This window comes from Rhinatrema bivittatum, chromosome 13, assembly GCF_901001135.1.
Source record: "Rhinatrema bivittatum chromosome 13, aRhiBiv1.1, whole genome shotgun sequence".
NCBI lineage: Eukaryota > Metazoa > Chordata > Amphibia > Gymnophiona > Rhinatrematidae > Rhinatrema > Rhinatrema bivittatum.
In genome coordinates, this window is record NC_042627.1 from 79,060,499 (window position 1) to 79,086,500 (window position 26,002).

Here is a 26,002-nt window from a genome sequence, read left to right on the forward strand (position 1 = left end):
GGGATAATCACCTCTTCCAGGTTAGCCATGCACATGACGTACAGCTTGGAAGGGAAGGGGAACGGCAGTGGAAACCTGCTGCTGTCACTTCGCTGACTGAGGGTTGCTAAGGACTGACGCAGAGAGCCTCGGCCAATGCCCAGACACCCGTCTGTTACCAGCACAACCTGGGAACGAGAAAACAAGAGTCAGCTCTACCACCAAGGAACTGAACTAGGACCCTGTCCCCAAAGCTGTCCCATTATAAGGTTCTGAATACAATAAAGAAACAGAGTCCTTCAGACCAAACACCGAGAGGCCTGTACTGTTGTGAGCGAAGCTGGTGTCTTCCGGTATCACACGACTAGTGCTGGTAGCATTTTCCTCAGAAGTGTTTTAAAGCAGCAGCAACGAGATATAAAAATGGGCAACAACTAGATTTTGACACGGGATGGGAGCCATTGTCCGGGATTCTAATGGGAGACTCAGGTGCCTGCCCCGAGGCGCAGCCAACACGCTGTCGGTTCAGAGCTCCTGCTCCCAGAAACATAACGTAAAGGAGATGTGATGATGACGACAGACTCGGAGAGGCCTTTCCTTCCAAGCCAGGCTCCGCAAGGAAACCTGAGAATTTCTGGGGACAGTGGAAGGCAGAAAATAAGAGTGGAAGGCTGCATGAACGAGAGACACGTTACCTGGCAAGGAATAGCAGCTCCCCACTCCTGCTGCACAATAGTGCAAACTCCCAGCAAAGCTGACTCCAGGCAGGTTTTATCATAATCGTCCATATTATTTAACGCTTCCTGGACAAGGACGAGAAAAGAAGTTACTATGACCAAAAATACACTGGCTTGGGAGTATCAGGGCACCATAAAAACACAAAGATTTGCAAATGTTTCGTAGCTCAGACCTGTGATGAACCAGGAGACCCAAATTCCAAGCCCTCAAGCAAAAATTTCAGAAAGAACCCCTCCCCCCCCCCCCAAGAAGACAGAGCAGCAACTAGAAAGCTAAAGAGCCAGACAGCAATCGGCTGCAAGCGAGACCCCCTTCATAGATTCCCCCGCCCATGACTAGGCAACACAGGTTGAATTTCAGCCTTGGTTCAGACAGAGCTGAAATTCAATCACATGAGCTGTTACTTGCAACTACCTGGGGCTTTTTTAAACTCCTTCTCAACTGACTTTGGTTCTGTCATCAAGGGAATAGCCCTTGGCTGGGGACGGTGCACAAGGCCTCCTTCCAGAACTCTGCCATCCCAGACCCTAAATTTGGTCACTTGGTGATGGTTTTGCATGATGACTGTGACTCTGCAGCATCCCCACCCCTAGCCATCCCAGTAAGCATAAGCCCGACCTAAGGATGAAACCCAGGTCCTTGCATGGCCCTGGCACAAAGCCTGAACATCTTCAGATAATACCAAGTGACAATGTACAGCATCAGGACACCCCAAAATCCAGAAGACAAAAGTGCCCAGTAACACCAACATACTGTAAGGCACATATTCACATAATTTCACACAGGACTATACTGAAAAGTATAAATACTGAGCAAGAAGCAAATCATTTCCAGCCTCCTATTATTACAAGGGGTAATAATAGGAGGCTGCACAAAGGAATATCACAAAATACTTTTTATTTATTTATTTATTTAGGATTTTTATATACCGACCTTCTCAATACAAGTATCAAATCAGGTCGGTTTCCAAAAAACAAAACTGTCGCGGTTAAGGCGTTACAATAAACAGAGTTTCTGAACATAGGAACAACATAGGAACAACAGTAACTCGTCAAAATAACGTGAATAAATATAGGGAATGGCTAAAAAGGGGTAGTATAACTTGGGATATACAGTTAACAGAAAACTGTGTTGATGGGCACAAACATGAGTAATGCAAGAGCTCGAAGAACTAATGCATCAACAGAAGAGTGTTTTCACAGAAAAGATGGTGGATGCCTGGAACCCCCTTCCCAGAGTGCTTGATAAGAGGCTGAAACGGTACCAGGCTTCAAGAAGCAAGGGATAAGCACAAAAAAAAAAAAAAAAAGTGACTTGACAGCAGAAGATTTGAGAGTAACAGTTGGATCTGTCTGGAAGCTTCAAGAACTAGGAGCCCTAGTGGAAATGCAGATTCGCCCATGGTCAGGTGTCTGGCAGGCTACAGTGCCAGGGAGCCATCCAGAAAGCTCAAGAGGACCTAAGAAGCTGGATATTTAGGTAACAGCCATGCTGGTATTGGCAGCTGTTTGGATTATTGTGGGATCTTGTGGTCGGGCATGGGTGTGGAGGGGGTGATTGGTGAAAACTAAAGAAGGGATCTTGCAAGTCCAGCTGCCCAGGAGGATGGAACACAATGGAAAACGCCACTGGATAGGGAGCAACCTCCTATAGAAGGTCCCATTCTGTGGCTGGCAACTGGGAAGTATCCTTGGCAGCACGGAGAGGAATAACTGCGAAGACTGGATGGACCAGCATCCCTTATGTTCGTATTTACTGATACTAGTAACTGCCTCAATGCTCCCAAATGGACCAGCATCCCTTATGTTAGTATTTACTGATACTAGTAACTGCCTCAATGCTCCCAAATGGACCAGCATCCCTTATGTTCGTATTTACTGATACTAGTAACTGCCTCAATGCTCCCAAATGGACCAGCATCCCTTATGTTCGTATTTACTGATACTAGTAACTGCCTCAATGCTCCCAAATGGACCAGCATCCCTTATGTTAGTATTTACTGATACCAGTAACTGCCTCAATGCTCCCAAATGGACCAGCATCCCTTATGTTAGTATTTACTGATACTAGTAACTGCCTCAATGCTCCCAAATGGACCAGCATCCCTTATGTTAGTATTTACTGATACTAGTAACTGCCTCAATGCTCCCAAATGGACCAGCATCCCTTATGTTCATATTTACTGATACTAGTAACTGCCTCAATGCTCCCAAATGGACCAGCATCCCTTATGTTAGTATTTACTGATATTAGTAACTGCCTCAATGCTCCCAAATGGACCAGCATCCCTTATGTTAGTATTTACTGATACCAGTAACTGCCTCAATGCTCCCAAATGGACCAGCATCCCTTATGTTAGTATTTACTGATACTAGTAACTGCCTCAATGCTCCCAAATGGACCAGCATCCCTTATGTTAGTATTTACTGATACTAGTAACTGCCTCAATGCTCCCAAATGGACCAGCATCCCTTATGTTCGTATTTACTGATACTAGTAACTGCCTCAATGCTCCCAAATTGACCAGCATCCCTTATGTTCGTATTTACTGATACTAGTAACTGCCTCAATGCTCCCAAATGGACCAGCATCTCTTATGTTCGTATTTACTGATATTAGTAACTGCCTCAATGCTCCCAAATTGACCAGCATCCCTTATGTTCGTATTTACTGATACTAGTAACTGCCTCAATGCTCCCAAATGGACCAGCATCCCTTATGTTCGTATTTACTGATACTAGTAACTGCCTCAATGCTCCCAAATGGACCAGCATCCCTTATGTTCGTATTTACTGATACTAGTAACTGCCTCAATGCTCCCAAATGGACCAGCATCCCTTATGTTCGTATTTACTGATACTAGTAACTGCCTCAATGCTCCCAAATTCATTATAGCCCCTGGAGGAAGAAGACATTTGGGTAGTAAAAGCAGAAAGGTATTTGGCAGCACATTTTGACAAGAAATGTTCAGAGCATGGAAGAGGAGCCGCCCCACTCTGCCCACACGTCGAAAACACCAAGTCATCCAAATCTACCTGTGCCTCTTATTCACCTCCAGAACTCCTGCTCTAGCTGAAGCCAAGCTGCTCACATTACGAGAGTTACACCTTCATGCAATCTGATGTCTGGGTAACAAAGTGTCTCAAGGTTGTTTACTGTTCATCGGAAAAGTTGCAGGGTTTGTCCTCTCACGCACCCCAGCTGCAGCCAAGACTACCTGGGATTCTCATCCTCTTGCATGAAACTAAGGGATCCTCATTTAACCTTCTTCGAAAACACATTTTAAATCTTACCACCACTGAAAACAGTCCCCGTTTCAAACTCATTTGTTGAAAATAGTTACAGAAGGCCTGTACAGTAAGTCTGCTTTATGCATGACAATAGCTCTGCATTTTCCCCCCTTTTTGTCCCATACCTGAAGCGTGTTGTAGTCTCGTGTGAAAGGGACCATCAGCTCCCACAAGGATGAAAACACGACCAGTGCTGTGAACTCAAGTTTGTAATTGGTGGCCATGTGCTCAAAGAGCATGGTGAGTCCATGAGCAGCTAGATGCTTCCGCTGGTACTCCTCCGAGCCCTCCACAGACACGGGCCTGGTCATTGACAGGGACACATCCATCACAACCACTGTTGGCATGGTGGTGGGTTAAGGCGGAGAGGGCAGAACCTTGCCTTCTTGTAGAAAGAAAGAATAAACAGCTGCAAAATAAAGTGCAGAAATAGCACATTAAACACCATTTTCCTGGTTCAGAATGGTGTTCAATGAAGGAAACCTGCAATGAATTCCAATAGGGACTTAGCAGGGAATGCAGGTGGGACAAAAGGAAAAAAAAGAAGTGGACAGAGGCCACCAAAAGGGCAGAATATTCTAGATTATCCAGGTTAAAAATCACACTATATTAAAAATCTTCTTCAGTCCAGGCACTGCAATGACAGCCTCTCTTTTCAGGCTATGCACCAGGGTCCTGAACTACATGCCTGGATAGAGCAGATTATAAAAAGCTTTTAAATAAATAAACCCTGCAGTCATGGACCTTAGAAGCTGCCATTAGGTGTTGGCACGGCATTATGTCTTACTCCCTTCCCAACAGGGGAAGGGAGTCAAACATCATGCAGCGGCAACACCTGGGCTTAGAGCCATGGTCGACCCAGAGCGCTAAAAACCTGAACCAGGGTCTGAAACCCCGGTCTCTCCCCATGGCAGTGTCCAGTGCTCTCACAGAGCCACTGGGCTGGCACCAAATCAACAACTTATAGGTGCAACATCCAGCGGGCACCTATCTATCCGTTAGGTGGGGAGTTGTTAAATTGCAAACATTTCTAAATCAGAATTACCCCGATAAGATCCTTTATCAAACCACTGTTGATTTAGGATAAACTTTTCCAACAAACAGAGCTCAAATGATCCCGTCCCTTTATAAATGAACCAGCTGATCCCGTACCATGTGGCCCTCCCACAGAAGTGAGCGGCGGTGCCGGTGCCGCCCAAGCCCGCCCGGAGCTCGTCCTTTCTGCTCCCGGGCCCAGGCACCGATCCTGCTTCAGGCGCCTGCACAAGTCAGGCCCAAGCACAAAAGACTTCCGGCTTTCCCGGCCCAGACCGGGAAGCAGCCCGCGGGACTCCTCTCGCTGCCCCTCCGCCGGGCGTCCGTCGCCGAACTCTTTCCCCCTCTCGGCACAGCCCGCGCGAGATCAGGGCCGGAGCTTTACGTTCCGGCCCGCGCGCCTTCCTGCAGCCTCCCCGCTCTGTGCCGTTTTCCTGGGCTAGGATTGTTGGTTGATTAAAGGCTGTTTTATGGGCGTCTACATCTCTTTTATTGGATTTTAGCCTTTTGCAGAAGAAGCAGAGTATTTGTGCTGTAAGAGGAAGTCAGAAGCCCTTAGGGGCTCTCACCTCTCCTGTAACTCAGCAGCTATATCAGGACACCTGTCTTCCCGGACAGGATACTGGGATGCATGGGACAGGAGGTGGCAGAAAGAGAGAAAGCATGAGATAAGCACAGTTAGGGAGAACTGAGGGTCTGGTGTGTACGTACAAGCGCTTGAAAATCCTAAATACCTCCCTGCAACTGTACTGGCTGGTTTGCCCCTAATTATTAATGAAAGGATCCAAAATATGTATTTTTATTTTATTTTTCTCTCATATCTTTTCATTGGTAGCACAAAAAGAGTTATATTCAGGGACAGTAGGTAATTAAAAGTATTCCACTCCCTGTATTGGTCTGAATGGGCTCTGAGGTTTTAAAGTGAGCAAATCTGTTGCTAAATAGAATGCAGAGTTGTTTCTGGATCTGGATGCGTGCGAACCTCCTAGGGTGTAATATCTGACAAAGCATAAATTGATGCCCTAGCACCGTAAATAGTAAGTAAGTTGTGGTTGTCTCCACTACTTACTTGTGGACAAGGTTGTAGCTACAACTGACATTTTTTTTATGGGGGGCACCGCTCAAGCTTAACATGGGTGGGCACTGTGTCCAGCCCCATCCCCATCCCTTATCTCATCTTATGTGAGTCTTCATGGCAGTGGCTACCAAACCCATTTAATTTCTTGCAACACTCTGTATCTACTGAGCTTTACTCTCTCTCTGCTCTTTCTCACTCTCCTTCTGTGGTTAAGGCAGCAACTCTGTAAATAGGCTTCCACACAGCCCAGGTCTTCCTGAACTTTTAAGGGTTTGAGGAAAGGGGGGGTTAAATACTTACCTGCCAAAAGTAAGACTTTGATGACCTCAAACTTATACATGCCTAGCCCAAGGGCAGTAGTGTTTCCTATTCAGGTTAGTCTCATTAAAGGCTCAGAGGATCATGGACTGACAGTGATTCCATTGCCTCCAGATCTGCCGCACCTTTAAGTGACTGACTCAGATGAGACATGACCCTGCTGCTAGAAGTGGGGGCCTAAGCTAAAAGTGAGGCAACATTGGCTCCTGAGGTCCACCCCTGGCTATGGAACCTACTGGGTACTTCCAGGTGATCTGGACTGGCCATGGACAGAGACATTGTAGAAATGGTCCTGGAGCAGAGGTCGAGCACCAGTGCTCCTTCTAGAACCCTGTAGTTCTAAGCCCTGAATTAGACCATGAAGTGTCACTCTTCAGCCACCCAGGGAGTGGAAGACCCAGCCTGAGGACTGAACTGGGAACCTCTCCTGTGCCTCCTGACCCTCTCTTTCAATCAGTCTAAATACACCTTCAAGCTGATGCAATAAAACGGGCGCCCAATCTGAGCACCCACATGTGCAACCACATCCTCTGTACACCCAATGCAGTATTCAAATGAGAGTGAAATAGGAGCGGCATACAAAAAGGGCATGCCAGGGAGAAAAATGCAATTAAAACACTCAAAAGTTTATTGCATTGGGTGCACAGATGCCAAAATTGTGTGTTCATTATAATTTCAGGTTGTTGAAAATGCATTTTGAGGACACTGATTAAAATCCTGATTTCTTTCCTCAGTCTGTGCATTCCCTTCACTTATTAGATTGGTTACATGGAAGCCAGGTGGAGCAAAATGTATATATGTGCTGTAAAACATATACTTCGACTTGACCAGGGAAACCAGAGAAGCAGTAAATATGTTACTATGCAGGAGGACACATTTTTTGCAACACAGGCAAACAATTTTTTTTTTGTTCCTTGTGAGCCCTTCACTGTGAGTTAACTTTACTCCACCTCCAGAGCTGGAGTTAATTTTCCAGCATAAAATAATGCACGTTAGGTGCCCAGCCTTTGGGTGCACTTTCCTGCAGTAATAGCTAATGTCTTCATTTCCATAGAATTTACATGGGTTGGGCGGGATCGGTTACACATTTGTTAGGGCATGCATTTTGGATGTGCTAATCTCCTTTACTGCATCAGACTCTATTCTTGTGTGCCCAAAATGCGTGCCCACCTAACAGTAAATTCATGAACTAGGCTGGGCGGACCTTATTGCATCAGCTTGTCTATTCCTAGTGCCCCATCTTGCTATACCACTGATTGCACCCATCTCTGTAAGTAGGACACATTATAAACATTTCACTGGGAAAACAACTCTATGCACAGACTACAACACCAGACGTTCACATCCTAACAAATCATTTAGATCACTCCTGACCTTTAGCCAACAATTTTTAAAGCTATTTTCATGGCAATAGCAATTTGCCTGGGTAAAATGTCTTGGCAGACAATTGCCCTCCTCTGCAGATGGGGGGAGGAGGGCAATTGATCTGGGATCCCTCTGCATGGTAATGCAGAGGGATCTGGGATCAATTCCCCAGGTCAGCTGGGGTTGATGATACCATAAAGGCAAGGATCCTGGAAGGAGGCCTGGTGTATGCTCCCCAGCTGAGGATGCTCACTGCAGTGATTGGACTTAAGTAAGTTGGGAGGGGATGTGAAATATGGGGAAAATCTCCTATAACTGCAAATGAAGGCTCCTGGTGCCAGATTCATGATTTATTAATTTGACCAATAGTCCTGAAACAGACATTAGAAACATGTTACAACCAGTAATATATAAAGTGCTTTTTAAAAAAATGAAACATAGATGTTGGAACACCAGTTGTCATTCCTTCATATTTATGCATTCAAAGGCTGTTGGCTAAAATCGCAGCACATAAGATGCTTTAAAATAAGAAAATAAACTGCACTGTTAATATTTTCAGGGCTTTAACCCAGTAGAATTCTTTCTGAATTGTTTGGAGCATCTGCTGCAGACACACTTTGTTCTCAGATACAGCAAGGAAAGTATAAAATGCTCGTTAATCTTCTTATAGTTTGCAGGCATTAATCTGGATTGGATACTGCTCTAGAAATCTGCCCTTCACACCTGACCCTGCCACGGAGAGAGATATGATTGCAATGGAGACCTGCATTCTGTAGCCTCGGACCAAGAGGTCATCCTCTCCCTGGGTTTCAGGTGAAAATGCCAAGCCCCCCAACCTAACTTGATGAAGATCTTTTGAGGGTAAGATTTGCAGATTAATAGGTAGATGTGTAGATATTTATAGACTGGATAATGATAGATGATAAATATATTGATGGAATAGCACTGATTATAGTAATATCGCTGGTGCAAACACAATAACTATACAATGTGTACAAAGACTGGAAAAACTGAAAAAAAGCCTCTTTATATGCATTGGGAAAAGTCCTTGTGATTGGTGGCAGAATGGAGACTGACACTTGCTTTTTGCCTCATGGGACAGTTTTAAAAGGCACAGAGACACTGGGGGCCAAATCTGGAATAAATTACTGTTATTTAATTCCATCATGGTTCATCACTCTACTGTCAGCACCTGCTGCTTTGGCACAATAACTTCTGTAAGTGCTGGATAATTTATCATTGGAGAGATTTTAATTAACTTCTAATGTATTGATTCTCAATTGTTTTGGGATTGTTTTAATTTGCAGAAATGGAATAAATGTTCAGAATTAAAGAAAGGAATATGCATGCTTTGTTTTTCTTTTCCAGTATCTCTCTCCAATTCCTCAACAATTTAAAAATATCATATTTTTACCTTTAGTTCAGTTGAAATCTTTTCTGATTCAGATTGCTGGCCTATGAAATAAAATTATTTCTCATAAAAGTTCAGACTTATTCCCAAATCATTTTCTAGCAATTCATCTCCTTAGATGCATTGAGAAGTAGCAAAAAAAAAAAAAAAAAAAAAATGGATTAATTATTTTAGCAAGAAAGGTCATAAAGTGCTTAACTTTATGAACCAAGAAGCAGTGGTACAGAGGAATGGGATGGAGGTAGCCTGGATATCTGTTTTACAATTAAACTCCTTTCTTTTGAAAGGTGGTGGCTTTTCCCCTGAGATTTCTGCCATGGATTCCTTCTCCTGAACTGAAAAGATGAAGTCTGAACATTTGGGACCAAAGCATGCAAGTGAATCTTGTTGAAAAGATCACCACCTATCTTTTTCAAAAAACAGCTTTTCTGGAACTAGAGTAACCCGAAAACAAGACCTGGAAAAATGTATTTGCTCTGGAGAAAAAGATTCCAGTGGAACCGAATTCTCTTTCTGGTCTGTGCAGTGTTCATCCCTTCTCTGTACCAGTGTCTGGCAAGCCATAGTCCCGGTTCAGCACCATGGACAGAGGAGCAAGGCACACCAGGCACTGAGGAGGAACAGGACTTACAAGTCCAAGACAATCATACTGAGAGTCTCTCCCTGCCTGTAGCAGGGAACGTGACAGAGAGAACGAAGATCAAACACTGCATCTTTGTAGATCCCGAACCTATACTCCCAACCCCCAAACCTACTACAAGTACCACTGCAGTGGTTCTTCCTGTCACGGAGAACCCCAAAGAACCCAAGATTGCAACTCAAGCCAAAGGGGAATATCCCACAGACCTCTTTAGCGTGGAACAACGCAGGCAAGGCTGGGTGTTGCTTCACATCTTTGGCATGATGTACGTCTTTGTGGCCTTGGCCATAGTGTGTGATGAGTTTTTTGTTCCTGCCTTGACTGTGATCACGGATAGGTTGCAAATATCGGAGGATGTGGCTGGGGCCACTTTCATGGCCGCCGGGGGATCTGCTCCAGAACTTTTCACCTCTCTCATCGGAGTTTTCATCTCACACAGCAATGTCGGCATTGGCACCATTGTGGGGTCGGCGGTGTTCAATATTTTATTTGTCATTGGCACTTGTGCCCTTTTCTCAAAGGAGATTCTGAACTTGACTTGGTGGCCTCTGTTCAGAGATGTCTCATTCTATATCCTAGGCTTGATCCTGCTGATCGTGTTTTTCCTGGACAGCTTTATTCTGTGGTGGGAAAGCCTGCTTCTGCTCAGCACCTACGGGATGTATGTTTTCTTCATGAAGCGCAATGTGCAGGTGGAAGGCTGGGTGAAGGAGCAGGTGCACAGGAGGCAAGGCCTTGTCAAGGCGATGGCTTTGCAAGATCCCACTAAGGTTTGTGTCCTCATTTTTTTACCTCTTTGATAACAATTGTTTCCTCTCATTCCCGATAAGTATAAAGAAAAGAAGACCTTACCTAATACAGTTACTTTTTATTTTAATATCTGGAACTGTCTTCATGTTTCATATTATGTCAGTGCACGCATCCATGTTGACTAGAAATATTGTGCCCTTTAACAGGCAAAGCCAACTTCAAATATTGATTCCACAGCACAATTTGGAGTGGCAGGAGTCCCTACACAAATGCAATCAACAGTATAGCTAGTGGTTATTTATGGGGGTTGCATAAGTCATGTTCAGCCCAGGATCAGGGGAGGAGAGACAGGACTAGTATTTCACTTTAAGTAGCTGAATTCTCAAGCAAAGTGCTTTTCAGCTGCTTATAATCACCTTATAACATTTTTTTTAACTTGTAGCCTGGATTGGCCATTGTTGGAAACTGGGCTTGATGGACCCTTGGTCTGATCCAGTATGGCAAGTGTTATGTTCTTACGTAAAGGTTTATCCTGGAAATATTTATTTATTATATTTAAAACTCTCTTATATTCTGCCTCAATCCAATATTGTTATTACAAGTACTATCATTAGTGCTTGTGGCATTTGTACAGTTGGGTACAGGTGAATTGCCCAAGGTAGGATCAGGAAGATCTAACTCTGTCCTAACAGGCACACCATATCCTTACTGTTTGGAAACAGGAGATATTTTCAGATTTAGTTTTTTCCTATCCTTGAAATATTCTGTAATATTAATAGGTTCTGTTCACTCAAGAAGGTATTCTCGAATACCTCTGTAACTCAGATATATATTTGACAATGTCTCTTTACCTTAGTGTACTTTATAATGTCCATCTGGCTCAGGCTGGCATTATACAGGAGCCCTCTGGCTTGGCACACTGTGAATGAATTCTATAAGGTCTCTCTGGTTCAGGCATAGTGCATGTACTTTAATATGTCTCTGGCTGAGGTATACATTCCTGAATGCCTTTTGCCTTTTATTTCTCCTTGGATTGCTCCAATTCACTTTTTCATTCCTTACCTCTGCAACAAGAAGCTCACACTGTGTAACTGCAAGCATTTTGTGTACAGTAACGAGATGGCATCCTTTTGTCCTTCTCTCTAACCCAAGCCACTCCTCCAGAGGGGAAGCAGCTCAGCCTCTCTTCACAACAGCACTATTCGTAATACCATCTTCCAGCTCATGATCCACACCCTGGATCCTCTAAGGGAAGGTAAGAAGCACCTGGCCAGGTTATCTTCCTCACCTGTCAAACAAAGTTTGCATCTATGTACAGATATAGCACTGCCTCCAATAATAGGGTTTAGTACATGGTCCCTTCCCACATTCTTACCCGGCAGGAGATAAGGAGATTAAGGGCCAGATGTACAAAGCTCTTTTCTCATGGACACAAAATGGGAAAACCCTTTTGTACATTTGGCCTTATATTAGTGGCTATGATTTTCTGGAGAATCTGCTATGTTGGAAGGAATTTCAGTCAGGCTAGGACGGGACCAGCAATGTGAGCACCCGCTGTGAATAAACCTTCACTGTGCTGCACTGCAAGGAAAAGTCTGCACTCACCATTGGCTTGTCAGCTGGTTCCATTTTTTCCAAACAAACTGATCCAGTCCCTGTTTCCTGGAGATGCAGCCCTGCTTTTTTCAGGGATAATGGAACTACAAGTCCGAGCATGCACTGGGGTGAAACCAGGACTGGATTAAATAAATAAATAAATGAAGCCCCTAACTCATGACTCCCTTTGGTCTGAGGCCTAAGATACAACTGCATTACCCGAGCGCTCTCTCTCTCTCTCCTCCTCTCCTGTGTCACGCTAAGGGCTCCCGTGTTAAACCTCCTACAGGGGTTCAGCGTCATGTGTCAGGCACTATTTCCCCATAAAGAAGCACTGCATTTTGTGTGAGTCTTTTTTCAGTTGCAGATTTTTTAAAAATAATTTTATTTAGCAAATTTGATAAAACACTGAAACAGACAGAGCTGCTCAGCACGGAGCAAATAAGAGACAGAGTAAGAGAGCTTCCTCATCTTTAGTTATTTTATAACTCTGAGTTTCCAGGTCAAACAACACCAAGGCAAAGCCTAATGGTAGTGGAGCCTTCAGGCAGGCCTCCAGTCTGACTTGAATTGTAGCCCAGAATGAGTGGGAACATCGGGTCAAGGCCACATGTGCCCAGATGTTTCCAGTACTCTACTTGCTCCCTCTCTAGAATGTTGGATCTTCCTTCAGCTTCATCTGATAGATCTGGTGAGAAGTGACGTGGGCTTTTTGAATTAATCTGTATTGTATGTCCCTCAGCTCTACGTAGTGAAAGATTTTCACATTTGCTCCCACTGCCTCTGTATCATCATAGGAAACTTGGATACCCAGGTCTTCAGACCATAGTACCCTCCCTAGAACAGCAGATAGTGTGCATAATAAATGTAAAATTAAATAGTAAGCATTCTCGTCCTACATTTCCTAGCATTACTATCTTAGAAATGTTGGCCTTTGTAGAGGGTAAGTACAAGATGCTCCAGTGCTTTTAAGTTTCTGTTTATATCACTCAAACAAGACTGTACTGTTAGATAATGTGCAAAGCATGAGCCTTGTGGATTTCGTATTCTCTATAAGGGTCTGAAATGACATTGATTTATCTCGTGCACTAAGAGGCTTATATTGAACCAGCCCAGCCTTCTTCTATTTTGCTTTGCCTACCACAGAGAGTGCAGGCCATAGATTTGGAAAGATCAACATCCACAGGTACCCTAGGTCCATATCTAGGCCAAACATTTTCAAAGTCTTGGACATTTTTCAGCCACAGATTTAACAGGGCTAGAGCCATAGCGGAGCAATGAGACTCAAACAAAGAGAGAATATTGGGGAAGGAATGGATTCTGGAGGGTGGAGGAGAGAATGGTTGGAGAGGGATGGAGATTGTAAATGCTTTGTGCGTCTCTGCTACTAAAAGAATCAGATCTTCCCATGTACAATTACTACCTGAGGTTATATCTACTTTACTTCTGATAGGTATTAGGTGACCCCCCCTGAACACCTTACCAGACATTACAGAATATTACTAAGTGATGTCAAGTTACCCAGTAATAGAAAGCCTGGGGGGAAACTGGGGAAAAGCCTGAGATTGAAGGGTGAGGAACAACGCGGACTCCTGATAACTAGGGGACGTTTATTCCACAAGAAGGGAGTGAGTATGAAAGTGAGACGACGTTTCTGAGCACACTGCAAGGGTGTGACGCTGAGAGTATGAGGGGCAGGCGGCTGATCACTGTGGGGCAAGGGGTCACCTGCTCAAGCCCGAGGCAGATTTCGGACCCTCTCTGTAGACGTTTTACTGCTAATTTACTGAAAGATGTGGCGCAAGCTGCTTTTCCACTCCATTTTCAAATGCCCCCTCCCAATCTGTGCAGAGCAGTGAGAGTGGGGAGCACAGATTCTCACCTCGGCAGGATCTCTTCTTTCTTGTCTTCCTAGTGCTTTCCAACCAGGGCTGAAAGCACTGAGGCAGTGATTCAGTCGTAAAAGATGACTGATTGACTTTAAACCTTGAGTGAGGGTCAGCAATCGTCCTGCCACTTACGCTATTAGAGATTAGGGGGTCTGCAGTGATCCTGAGTTGCTCCTGCCCCCACACTGGCTGACCTGAGGGATAGGACCCGTGTGGGGGCCAAGGAGCCAATTAGGACGGTCCCAGAACCTGTTTTGTTTTTCTCTTTCTTTCTTTTTAATTTCATTTTTCATAAATGAAATGAAACAAATTAAACTACAAATGAAACAGAAAATAAAATGATAATTTTTCCATTCCACCCTCCTGAGATGGGGAGGCAAAGTTGGATCAGAGGTACCAACAGAAGGAAAGGTGTTGAAAACTGCCAAAGCTTTGTGCAAATGCAGGACTTTCATTACCTTACCCTCTCTTCCGAAGGAAAGGCTTATCCTCCCCATGCTTTCAGGACATGTCAGGGGGTGGACATGCGTGTGTGTCCTGGAAAGGAAGCGCTGCTAGTTCTTGATAGAACTTCTGGGGGGGGGGGGGGTTATTGGAAGGGGAGAGGGTAGAGAGAGGTTTAAACTCCAACTGCTAAAATGTAACGCCCCAAACTGGCCTCAAAGCTAAAATATCACTCATGAAACTAGAAAGAATACAGTGCAGCTCGAGCTAGACATCTGTGAAATATATAAATAGCTGGGAACTCTTTGGATTTCTACCAGAGACTTAGGGAATTTGCATCAATTGCCAGACTCTGGGAAACACTAAAAAAGCTCAGGGCCTCTCTGTTTACAGCTTAGGAAGCCATCAGGGTGCCAATAAAGTTATTGTCAGAGCAGTCAGCAATGGCTGAACATTGCTCTTGCCCCTTCCTTTGCAGTCTGGGGACTTCTGCTTTATATGGAACTGTCTTGTAACCCTCGGGAAACGGCCGTGTGAGGTCCTCCTGATAACTGGATTAGCTTGGTCTGTGCTCCGAGTCCATCAGAAGCTCCGTTACCCTCAGGCAGAGGCTCCAGTTCATGAGAGAAAGGCTGAGCCAATGCTGGATTAATCCCAATGGGGCCAGGATTAATCCCAGGACTGGCTCCACCTGTCCCCGAGGACCTGGAGCCAACTGGTAACCCCTGTATAGCACATCTACTAGATATATGAAGCTTGACTGACGTGCCACAAATACGCAGTAGAGAGCAACTCTACCGTGCATGTGCGGGCAGCACGTCGGTCAGAGCTTGCCAGTAACCAAAATGGTGTGACGAGGAGCACGAGCAGTAACGGTGGCAGCGGCGAGCAGTAACGGCGGCTGCGGCGGCGAGCAGTAACAGCGGTGGTGGCGAGCAGTAGCAGCGGCGGCACGCTTGAGGGAGGGAGGGACCTCCCCCGGAGATCTTCCGTCTGCGCCATCCGAAGGGGTTGTGAATGAGGGGAAGGAGGAGGAAGTGACTGAGGGGAGGGGAGGAGGGAGGAGAGAGTGACTGAGGGGGGGAGGGGGGGGAGGGGAGGAGGGAGGAGAGAGTGACTGAGGGGAGGGGGGAGTGAGGAGAGAGTGGGGGAGGGGAGAGAGTGACTGACTAAGGGGAGGGAGGAGAGAGTGACTGAGGGGGGAGGGGATGGGGGAGGGGAGGAGGAGGAGAGTGAGGGGAGAGGGGAGGAGAGTGAAGGGAGGGGGAGGGAGACTAGAGGGTGAGGGAGAATGAGGGGAGGGAGGGGAGAATGAGGGATAAGGAAATGGACTGAAAATAAAATGTTAATGTAGCCTGTTGTTACGGGCTTAACAGCTAGTCTCTTTATAAATCAAAGCCTTCTCTCCTCCTTCAAGAGATCCCTATAGATAATATCTGATTCCTTTCTATCAAATTAATACAAAACACTTCCTCTAGTTCCCAACTTGCTTCTTCTAAAAAGGGAAATATAAGGAGTCCGATCCGTTTGGCTGATTCTATGTGTCATGACCGTCCTTGCTATTCTCTGAGACTGATGTCATCACTATAATTGTGAGCCTTGTGAAATAGTGCAACAATCCTGCTTCTGTGACAGCTTTTCTTCCACAGCCTTCCAGTAGATATATACATAATCCCTGTCCCTTTCTGGTCCTGGGCACAAGGGCAAACGAGGAGGGCCAAGGACCATGCAAGACCCTGTGACCTCCTGGGTTCCTCCACAGAAGGGAAAAACACATCTTGCACACCAGTCAGACACACCAAAGGTCGCACCTCACTCAGCTCTGCTGTCCAAAGTCTTAAGTAAATGAAACAATGTCCAAAACATTGCACTACAACTGCAACTCAATCCAGAATACAAAAAGCAAACTCACAGCCCCTCAAACAGGTCAGCTCTTCCACCCGGGGCCCTCCCAGTATCTGTGTCTCCTCCATGCTTTTCTCTTCCTTTCAGGCTGATTTTAGCTGACACAGCCTCTGGTGGACTTTCCCAGGCAGGTTACCCCTCTCCTGGCACCTCCCAGGACACCGCTCCACCAACTCTTCCAAGCTCTCTCTCTTCTGCACTCCCAGGCACTTCCACCCCTCCACTCCTCAGTGGGAGAGGACTCTAGGGCTTAGAATCCTACTCCTCAGTGACTCTCGCGGGGTTTTTATGCTCCTCCCTAACGCAGTGACAGACAGACAGGCAGGGTCTGGGGGAAGCTCTGTCCCACTGAGGGCTCATTCTGCCTGCTTGTAAAGGGCAGGGAGACCCCCTGTACATAGAGTACCCCTCAGAATGCACTTCTGACCCGATGATGTAAAAGTCACGTTTGCCTCCTGAAGGTGCAATAATTTTTACCATTATACTTTAGGACAGTCAATATTTCCTGAAATCTGCCTGGAATACTTTACAGACAGTGACGCCTCCTCTTAAAGTGTTCACGGCACCATTCAAACAGTAATTATTCATTCACAGGACCCAGGAATTCTCCTTCTCTTTATCCTGCTTAAGTGCTTGGCACTAGACTAGATATCTTGGGAAAGCATCCAGAGTATTAAATAGATTTCTATTCCCTTCAATAGTCACTCAAACATTCTCTCTAGAGTTGGTCAGACCTGTAAGTGCGCTACCAAATGCCACTGAGCTTGGAACAAATAGAAAAAAGGCTCATGATCTGGCAACCTGACAGCTCCAATTGGCTACTGTCAGGGTTTCAGAAAGCATCCATGCCTTTTACAGTCACAAACTACCTGCACGCGGAAGAGAAGGAGAAGAGCTGAGAAACCATTAAATCACAGGCTGCATCCTGTCCAGAAGAGGACAACAGCTCTCTCCACCTGCTGGGTCAGGAAGGAAACGGCCTGAGAGCCTGGAGGTCCTCAGCGATACTGGATATCAGCTGCTGCTCTTCAGCTGACCATGCTATATCAGGTAGATTTAAAAAATGTTGCTCGCAAAGAAATGGCCCCTTACACATGTGGGCCAGAGGGATCCTGAACATGAGAGAGATTGTCTTTCTAACAGAATCTCTCACTAGTGTAAAGGCTATGTATTGTGCAGTAAGGCATTTTTTAAATGATACACATATTTTTGCTCACGTGCCCAACATGTGTGCTCTTTTTAAAATTTACCTGTATGTGTATCAGTGTGATGCCTGCATGGGGCTCTGATGAACATCTGCTCTTAAGCTATCCGTGCTGTAGTCATACTTTATGTCTATCAGTGTGATGCCTGCACGGGGCTCTGATGAAGATCTGCCCTTCAGCTCTCCGTGCTGTATTCACACTTTATGTCTATCAGTGTGCTGTATACATGGGATGCTGATGATGATCAGCACAACAGCACTGCCCAGTTGCTTAGAGTCATCATGATGGGACCATTTAAGAAGGAGTTTTTAACAGATTTGTACACTAATATTTCCTCTGGTATGAAATAAATAACACAAAGAAGAAAGAAGTTGATGATCTGACTTGTTTCTGTTCACCTCCAGCTCTGTGCAATGACATCATTACTTCAATGCATTATGGGAGTTGAAGGCTCTTAGAAGCTGGGATGGTTGCTGTGCTGTTCCCATTTAAGCAGTGGTGTAAGAGGGACAGCCTGGAAGGGGATGCAGAATGGAAACCTGCTCCTGGTGCAAAAGCATCTATATTTATGCCACTGAATTTAAGACTCAGGTGGCCAACAAAGGATTTGACTTTTCTGTTCTTCAGTTTTGGAAACCTTCCCTTTACCTTGCGTCCCCTGTTCTTTGACAGCGCAATGACCTGCTATTTCTTGAGGCTCATCTGTAAGTTCCTCTTCTCATTTACAGCAAAGCTAAAAGAGCAGGCTAAAGGCATGAACAACATGGCCATGGCCAAAATAGAATCAGAGGCCAGAAATGGAGCGAAAACCCAAGGTGAGCCAAAGGCAAGTTGCTTCTGCCGTCCATAGACTTCCTTTCACTTTATAGCCCAAACCCCCAGGGTAGATTCTACGTCAGAGAGAATCAGGAGGCACTGGGATTAGGAAAGGTTTATGGACCCCAGTCCTGGCGTACACGTCATAGCTGCTTCTCTGCTTCTGGAACGCAAAAAGCTTCCTGGCCCATGTTTTTCCTGCTTGCTATTTTCCTGGATTTGCCCTGGTTGCTCGTGGAGAGTTCGGAGCACATAGGGGACTTGGGGGTGCTAGCCATGCACCCTAACGTGATGTCACTGCATAGGATGTCTGCTCTGAGTGGAGGATGATAATGGAACATTTTTCCAGTAGTGAAGAATATTTTCCTTCTAGTTTTTTGTGCTGAATATTTCATGAATCTTTGCATTTAGGGCAGTTCCAAATTTGTGGGGTTTTTTCACTATTCATTCTCCAGAAGCCAAATACAATTGGAATAAATTGAATTCTCATGAGTAGATACAATTGGGAGCTTTTTATAATTCATTTGTTCCCATAGACACAGAAGGGGGAGAAAAGTCATAGGGCAAATTATACTAGGGATCCAACTGGCTAGATCCATTGCGGTGAAAATTTCACCCCATAGATGTGTGATAGCAGCGAGAAAGACATTAAGATGCAGCTTCTAACTGCTCTCTGTTGTAAAGAGGAACTCCAACTTGCTTCTTTTATGCCAACAGACTGATCCAGGTCTGGTTTTATGTCATTGCATGCCTGAAATTGTAAGTCTGTCTGAAATCAAAACTACATGTCCCTGCATGCAGTGGGGTAAAACCATGCATGTGCCTGGATTTTCTAGCGCTTTCAACTTTGAACCTATTAACACTGGCCTCACTCTTGTTAGATCAAGGTCATATTATTTAGTAAGACAAATGGCAGGACTTTGGTTCACCTTCCCTTCCCCACCCCAGATGTGATCCCAGTTGATTCACTGGCACACATGGTATTGTGTGCCTGCATGGATGCAGAGCCAGTGCAAGAGCATTTGGCATCCTAGGCAAACCTTTGGTCATGCACCTCCTCCCCCGACGTATCTATTGGAAACAGCTTCAACCCAGAACTCCCTCCTATTGGCAGCAGTGGCTCTGACCCAGCTCCCCTCCGGGCCTTGCGCGCTAGGTAACTGCCTAGTTAGCATACTGGAAGCATCAGATGGACGGACAGATTTCACCAGCATTACAAGTTACAAAATCATGCATTTACAGAAAATAATTAAGACTGGGCTTTGTGAACTAGAACCACCCCTATCCTGAAAAACATGCACTGGCTCCCGATCCCCTCGCGCATCCTTTACAAAACCCTGACAGTGATTCACAAATCCATACACTCTCACAACTCAGATTGGCTTGATGAACCCTTCCGTCCTATACGATCTAACCACTCCACCAGGGCCTCCAACAATGGGACCCTCCATGTGCCTTCCCTAAAAAAGGCGCACACCTCACCTCCACGCGGGATCGAGCCCTCTCAATTGCCGGACCCACACTCTGGAACTCATTGCCCCCCCAATCTCCGGCTTCAGACCTGCTCTTCCAAGTTCAGGACCAATGTAAAATCTTGGCTCTTCAAGCAAGCTTACCCCAACAATGCCTCCCCCCCCCCTCCCCCAGCAGCACTAACTGATCCTGTATAAAGTTTTGGGCAATACTGCCTCGCCGCTGTGCTGTTGTTTACTCATATTGTTCCTCTTGCATCTCCTCTCTATTTGTTCCTATGTGAGCCCTCCCCTCATTACCTGTTCTTTGTACATTTCCAATCTTTAGTTATGATGTCCCCACTAATATCAGTATAAAAATTTATCAAATAAATAAATAAATAACCATGAGAAGAGAGAGTGGATATTCATATCCCTTATTAACAGAGGAGCACTGGCTCCCTGCACCTTTTCCCTGAATGAGATCTTTTTGGTTTTTTGGAGGGTTTTTTTTTGCAGTGACAATTGCAGTTTTCTCCTGCAACCATGATATGGCCAAGCTCAAATATTAAAATTAATTTCCACATATGGTATTTATAAGACATCAGTTCACTTTCTCATGTGATATCAGAAGTACAGAGTCTCTGCATTCTCTTCAATGTGCAGCTGTGTGGCTTGTTGTTGAATCATAGTGATAAGTAACATAGAAATATAATAACATAGTAATACAATAATACAATAACATAGTAACATGTTGCAATCGCCCCTGTTGCTGCGCTACAGGAGGTATCTTACCTTCCTCCCGGAGGCCGCTTCGAAGCCAGGGCCTCTCCTGTGCACCATCCGGGACTTGCTCCAGGGCCTGGGAGGCCTAGCGGTTCCTGAGGCCTGCCTGTAGCTTGCATGCATTTGTTTGGACTTCCTGTTTGGCGACACCCTTCTCCTAGGGGCTGGCCCACAGCTCTCTACCCCACTTATAGGGCCAGCGAGGGGCGGTCCTGGCAAACTCCTCCCAGGGAGTTGCCTACAACCTCCAGTATATAAGGACTTTCTTGTCACTTGCCTTTGGATTGAGTGCTACAGTTGCCTGTACCTCTTCCTCGATCCAGGTCATCCATGGTCTACTTTGTTTTGATGGTGCCTTGTCCTGTCTCTGCCCGGATGTCTGCTACCTGATGTCTGCCTTGACGTGTTGCCTTGATGTCTGTTCCTGACCTTGCCTTGATGTCTGTTCCAGTCCATGCCTTGATGTGTTACCTGATGTCTGATCCTGTGCCTGATCCAGTTCCTGCTTTCCCTTGATGTCCTGCCTTGTGCTGCCTGGAGTGCAGCGTTGCTGCCTTGAGCTGCCTGGAGTGCAGCGTTGCTGCCTTGAGCTGCCTGGAGTGCAGCGTTGCTGCCTTGAGCTGCCTGGAGTGCAGTATTTTGCCTCTTCTTCTTCCCAGCACCCTCCTTTCCTCAGCGTGGTCTGTGACCAGCCTTCCTGGGCTGTGTAGGGTGCGTCTGGGACGGGGTGGTCCGTGACTCAGTCCCACGGGTGGGCTGAGTAGGGTGCCCTGATGGACAGTGCCATGTCTTCCTTCCAGCCCTTGCCTTTGATGTCTCTGCACCAGTTCTTGCCTCGATGTCTCTGCACCTGCCTTGTCTACGATGTCTTCAGTGTAAAGGACTCTGTCTGCCCTCGCCTCTGTCCGGCCTGCTGCCCATTGCCGTACCCAGCGGCAGGTCTGACAGGGCCGGCAACAGTCTGAGGACCGTTCACCAATCAGCTTCCCAGTGTTGGTTGCCATGGGCGTGCAGGTCCGGCTGAGGGTCAGACTCCCTGCTTCTGTACCTGCCTGGCTCACCATGCCTGCCCAGCTCACCTCCCACGGTGTGGCTTGGGGCTCCTCCTTGAGTCCTGCCGTGGCCCAAGGGCTCACCACCTGCTTGAGATGACCGCGCTCCGCGTGCGCTCGTAACAAACATAGTAATTCAATAACACAATAATACCATAGACTAGTAACTTAGTAACAGAAATTCACTAACACAATAACATAGTAACCCAGTAATATAGAAATATAATAACAAAATAACATAGTAACAGTTACATAGTAACACAGATATACAATAATACAATAACAAAATAACATAGTAACCCTGTAATTTAGTAACATAGAAATATAATAACACAATAACATAGTAACACAGTTACAAGGTAGATGACAGCAGAAAAAGAATAACTTACCATTTAATCTGCCCAATTATTCCTGTCTGCACTGTGAAGAATTTTTCTCTTTCTTTCTTTTCTTCCCACTGCTAATCTGCTGATCCTATTTTTGATCCTAGTTGCCAGCTGTGATGCGTGACTGCCTCTAAGACATCTTTCCTTCTAAGGACAGTGTTTTTAATGTTCCTCCTTTGTTAGATGAGCCTGCAGTCTCCCCTATTTAGTTCACATCCAGTACCTCTCCTTCCATTGCCTAACCACAAAGTTTTGTAATAATCTTATAGCTACTAATATTGGCATGGCTATTGCCCAAACATCCAACCTCCTAGGTCCCTGTGGCCTATCCGGACAGTATTCCTCCTCCACAAACATGCTGCTTTAACCTGGTTGACATGAGGGAAGTGCGTAACCTACCAGACGGATACAGCTATGTCAGCGCCTGTGTTTCCACCAAGACTTCCAGTTATTCCTGTACTTGAAGCCTGCCAGAGAGACCTGGTTGCTGGTTAATTCTCTCGTCACAGGTCAGACTGTGCCAGGAGAGAAGAAGGCAGCACTGTATTCCTCTAGTCTTCTGTTCCTGGCTCAGAGAGTCCCAAGTGAAATGAGTGTGGTGGCTCTTGAGTTCTAGCACATCATTGACAGTATTTGCACCGGACTAGCCTAGTTTGAAGCCAGGCTGGGCTGAACCAACTGGACAGAGCTTATGCACTGAAGAGCAGGTGGTAGTATCATGTAGTGGCTAATTTAAAGCACTAGATGCCTGTTGGATTCTCATTTTTACTGCTGATTTCCTGTGTGTGCTTGGAAAGGTCAGTTTAGCTCCCTATGCCTCGGTTATCCCATCTCCTTAGATATAAGGAATTAGGGTGTGGGTTGGGTGTTGTCCTGAGGTGGGTGTGATGCCATGTGTATTTTGGTCAAACATAAAAGTTCTTTGCCTCCTTCCCTTGCCTGCATGTGACACAATGGAAATAAAAGTCCTGTGCTTTGTGAACAGCAGGATGTTGCAATGAGGAAGCTCTTCACTGTGTCCTGTGCTTCTCACTCCAAGCAGAAGAGAAAGAGGAGGTCATTGTGTCCAACACTGTGAGCGTCCAAGAGGCACCTCCAACTGGCTCAGAGACAGTGAGCGACAGGGATGAAGAAAATGCAGACAAAGCACAAGACCCTCAGGTATGATAATACTCAGACCTCTGCACTGGGGACTGTATAACAGGGCTCGGGGGTCTAATACTAGTCAAGAGAAGACTTTTGGCTTGTTTGACCAATGATGACATCCCACATGCTTGCCACTGAAAATTATAATGTAGCCCACGGGCATGTCTATGATGGTCATTTCATAACAAAAGTTCAGTGAGCTTTATATTGAGTGAAATTTGAGTTTTGCAGTTGGTATTTATTTTATTTCACTTGTGAGTTTATTTGCTGCAGTAATACTACTCCGAGGCAGTGCACCTTCAGACCTGATCAGGCATGCCATAGCAAACTCACCACTACCTGATGCTCAGCTCCAGGCCAGCAACTGGGCTCTGCTCTTAGCACTTCTTAAACCTTGTAGGAGCTCCTTTCAGACAGCATGTGCGATGATGCATGCCTCCTCTTCCTAGCCATGGAGTGAGCCCCCAAGAGTTGACGGACGCTGTGTACATCTGAGAAATAAATAAATAATGGGCAGCATGCAGAGCATGGATGCTTGGGACCCAGAGCCAGTGCAAGAGTATCAGGCATGTAGGCAAACCTTCAACCTTGTGTCCCCTCTCCCTCCTTCATTTAATAACAGATTTTTTTTTAATGAAAAAAGGCATTCAAAGTGAAAATATCACTTATAGCACTATTAAATAGAATACACATATTGTATGTCAACCAGAAAACTCTGCTAAAAGCAAAAAAGACCCTTGGAACCCATATGGTATAGGCCTATTGTAATGCATGTGGGGACTCATGCAATATTTGGGCACAGAAAATGGGTGCTCAATGTTGAGCGCCCATTTTCCCAATGTGTACCCAGCCACCTCTCCTAGGTGCACAATGCCATATTTAAATGAGGGGGGGTCACACTAAAAAGGAGGCGCTAGGGAAATTTGTGCATCCCTCGTGCCTCCTTGGCATTGGGTGACTGTCAGTGCGGGTTGGAAAAATGGACGCTCATTACAAGCGGGTTGGTGTAAAATTTGCCACATTGCAATGGGCACATTGGCTATGTGGGAAATTTTTTGCATCATGGGTATTAGCTAAAAGCTTCATCTTCATGGAATTTACATGTGATGAGTGCTATTAGCTACACAGTGGTTTGGACACATGTTTTGGACATGCTAATCTTTGTATTGCATCGGGTTATGGATGCATGTCCAAAATGTGCATCCAATCACGTGTTATGCCGTTCGCTAGCTGCAGCACATGGTATTGCATCGGCCCCATTGGGTGTGGGTTTGGCACTCAGAAAGCCATTAATAAACTGAATTACAATTACAATATAGTAAACCTCCCATACCAAAACAGTACTAACTGCCAGCACTCAAACAGAAACAATGCTACCTATGAAAAAAGCCAACACTGCACATATTACACCAGGTCTTAAAATATCAACACACCTCCTATTAGGAAAACAGAACAAGCAAGCTGTTTTAGATCCCTATACAGAAACTACATGCTAGCAGAATACCTCACTTTGGTCACATGTAAAACACAGAGAGACCCTCACCAAATATAGAATAAAGAGACCAGAAAGTAAAAGTTAAAAATGTGCAGACAAAAACAAACTGGAAGCCACAACACTAGACTCTGTATGCAGTGCAACAACATTACCATTCCTCATATAACAAACAATAAAAGCAAGAAATATAAAACATCAATAATAGTAAAACCATACTACTAAAAAGAATATTTAAAAATAGCATTGTGATATTGTGGACTTAAAAAAAGCTACTAGAGACAAGAGGGAAGAAGGACCAAAGGAAGATACAGCAGGTATATATTGCATCACAACAAGGAATCACTGGAACTTGTATGGCTTTTTCAGTCAGGTTGGACACAGAGTAATTTTGTAACAGCTCACATTAAATTGAAGTCAGTTTCCCATACATTTTACATTCTTTCTCTTGAAAATTCTCCTGCCAAAACTACCCGAATACAATTCTGCGCAGGTTTTTGGGGGAAAATTTAGGTTCAAGTCAAAGCCCTCCCCCATGCCCTGCTGTGCATACATTTACCCAATAGTCACTGGACACACTAAGAGGATGCGCCAAGAGAGAAACTTTACTGCAGAAAATCCCAGCTGGGTATCATTTGGCAGCAGTTTGTGTTCTCAGGTCTCTCAGTCACAGTGGATTAGTGGTCCTCTCCACCCAAGGTCTTTAAGACTGGCTCTTAGCAGGGCAAAGGGTCCCCCTTCCTCAGAAGAAGAAGAATACTTGAGATCACAGATGTTTTTCTGGGGTCCCAGCCACTCAATCCTCTCTGCTCTGATGGGGGTCTACAGCTAAATTCCTCTTCCAGTTCCCTCTCTTGACTCAGATGTTGCAGAGATGGATCTCTCAGTTGGAATATCCAAAATGCAGCAAACAGGTGAACTGCATGATCCCCTCTCCTGGACAGAAAGATTGGCCAAAGATTCCTCCCAAACAGAAGTCTTCTAAGAATAAACTTTCTCTTGTGATGAGCCTGGGAACCTCCACCAGACAGAGGAGACAATCCTCCCAGATCCAGCAACAGAGATTCTCCACAATTCCAAAGAATTCTTCCAAAACACAGCTGAGATGAGACAACCCCTTCCAGACTAGCTGGGTACTGGGCAGGGAATATGCTCTCCCCTTCTTCTAGACAGCAGATCATGGGACCTAGATTGGGAGACTGGGCAACTCCAAAACTTGAACGCTCTTCA

The 26,002-nt window shown here is 45.4% G+C and overlaps 2 protein-coding genes across 6 annotated transcripts in view; one reads left to right on the forward strand and one right to left on the reverse strand.

Annotated features, from left to right (window-relative positions):
- INTS14 (integrator complex subunit 14) overlaps positions 1-20,729 on the reverse strand; it is a 34,880-nt gene extending 14,151 nt beyond the window's left edge. The window contains exons 1-4 of one of the 5 annotated variants that reach the window (XM_029575099.1): positions 20,706-20,729; positions 4,133-4,416; positions 675-782; positions 12-167 (exon numbers count right to left, since the gene is read on the reverse strand). In XM_029575099.1, the coding sequence (XP_029430959.1) occupies positions 12-167; positions 675-782; positions 4,133-4,354 (486 nt within the window). In that variant the 5' untranslated portion in view covers positions 4,355-4,416; positions 20,706-20,729. Of the gene's footprint in view, positions 1-11; positions 168-674; positions 783-4,132; positions 4,417-5,052; positions 5,072-5,159; positions 5,479-20,705 lie in introns of those variants that run through there. The other 4 variants (XM_029575101.1, XM_029575098.1, XM_029575100.1 and 1 more) reach the window with 4 other exon arrangements.
- SLC24A1 (solute carrier family 24 member 1) overlaps positions 9,680-26,002 on the forward strand; it is a 35,585-nt gene continuing 19,262 nt past the window's right edge. Inside the window, 6 exon segments of the mRNA XM_029574516.1 lie at positions 9,680-10,624; positions 11,047-11,061; positions 11,703-11,859; positions 12,854-12,891; positions 17,356-17,488; positions 23,177-23,295. Coding sequence (XP_029430376.1) covers positions 9,680-10,624; positions 11,047-11,061; positions 11,703-11,859; positions 12,854-12,891; positions 17,356-17,488; positions 23,177-23,295 — 1,407 coding nt within the window.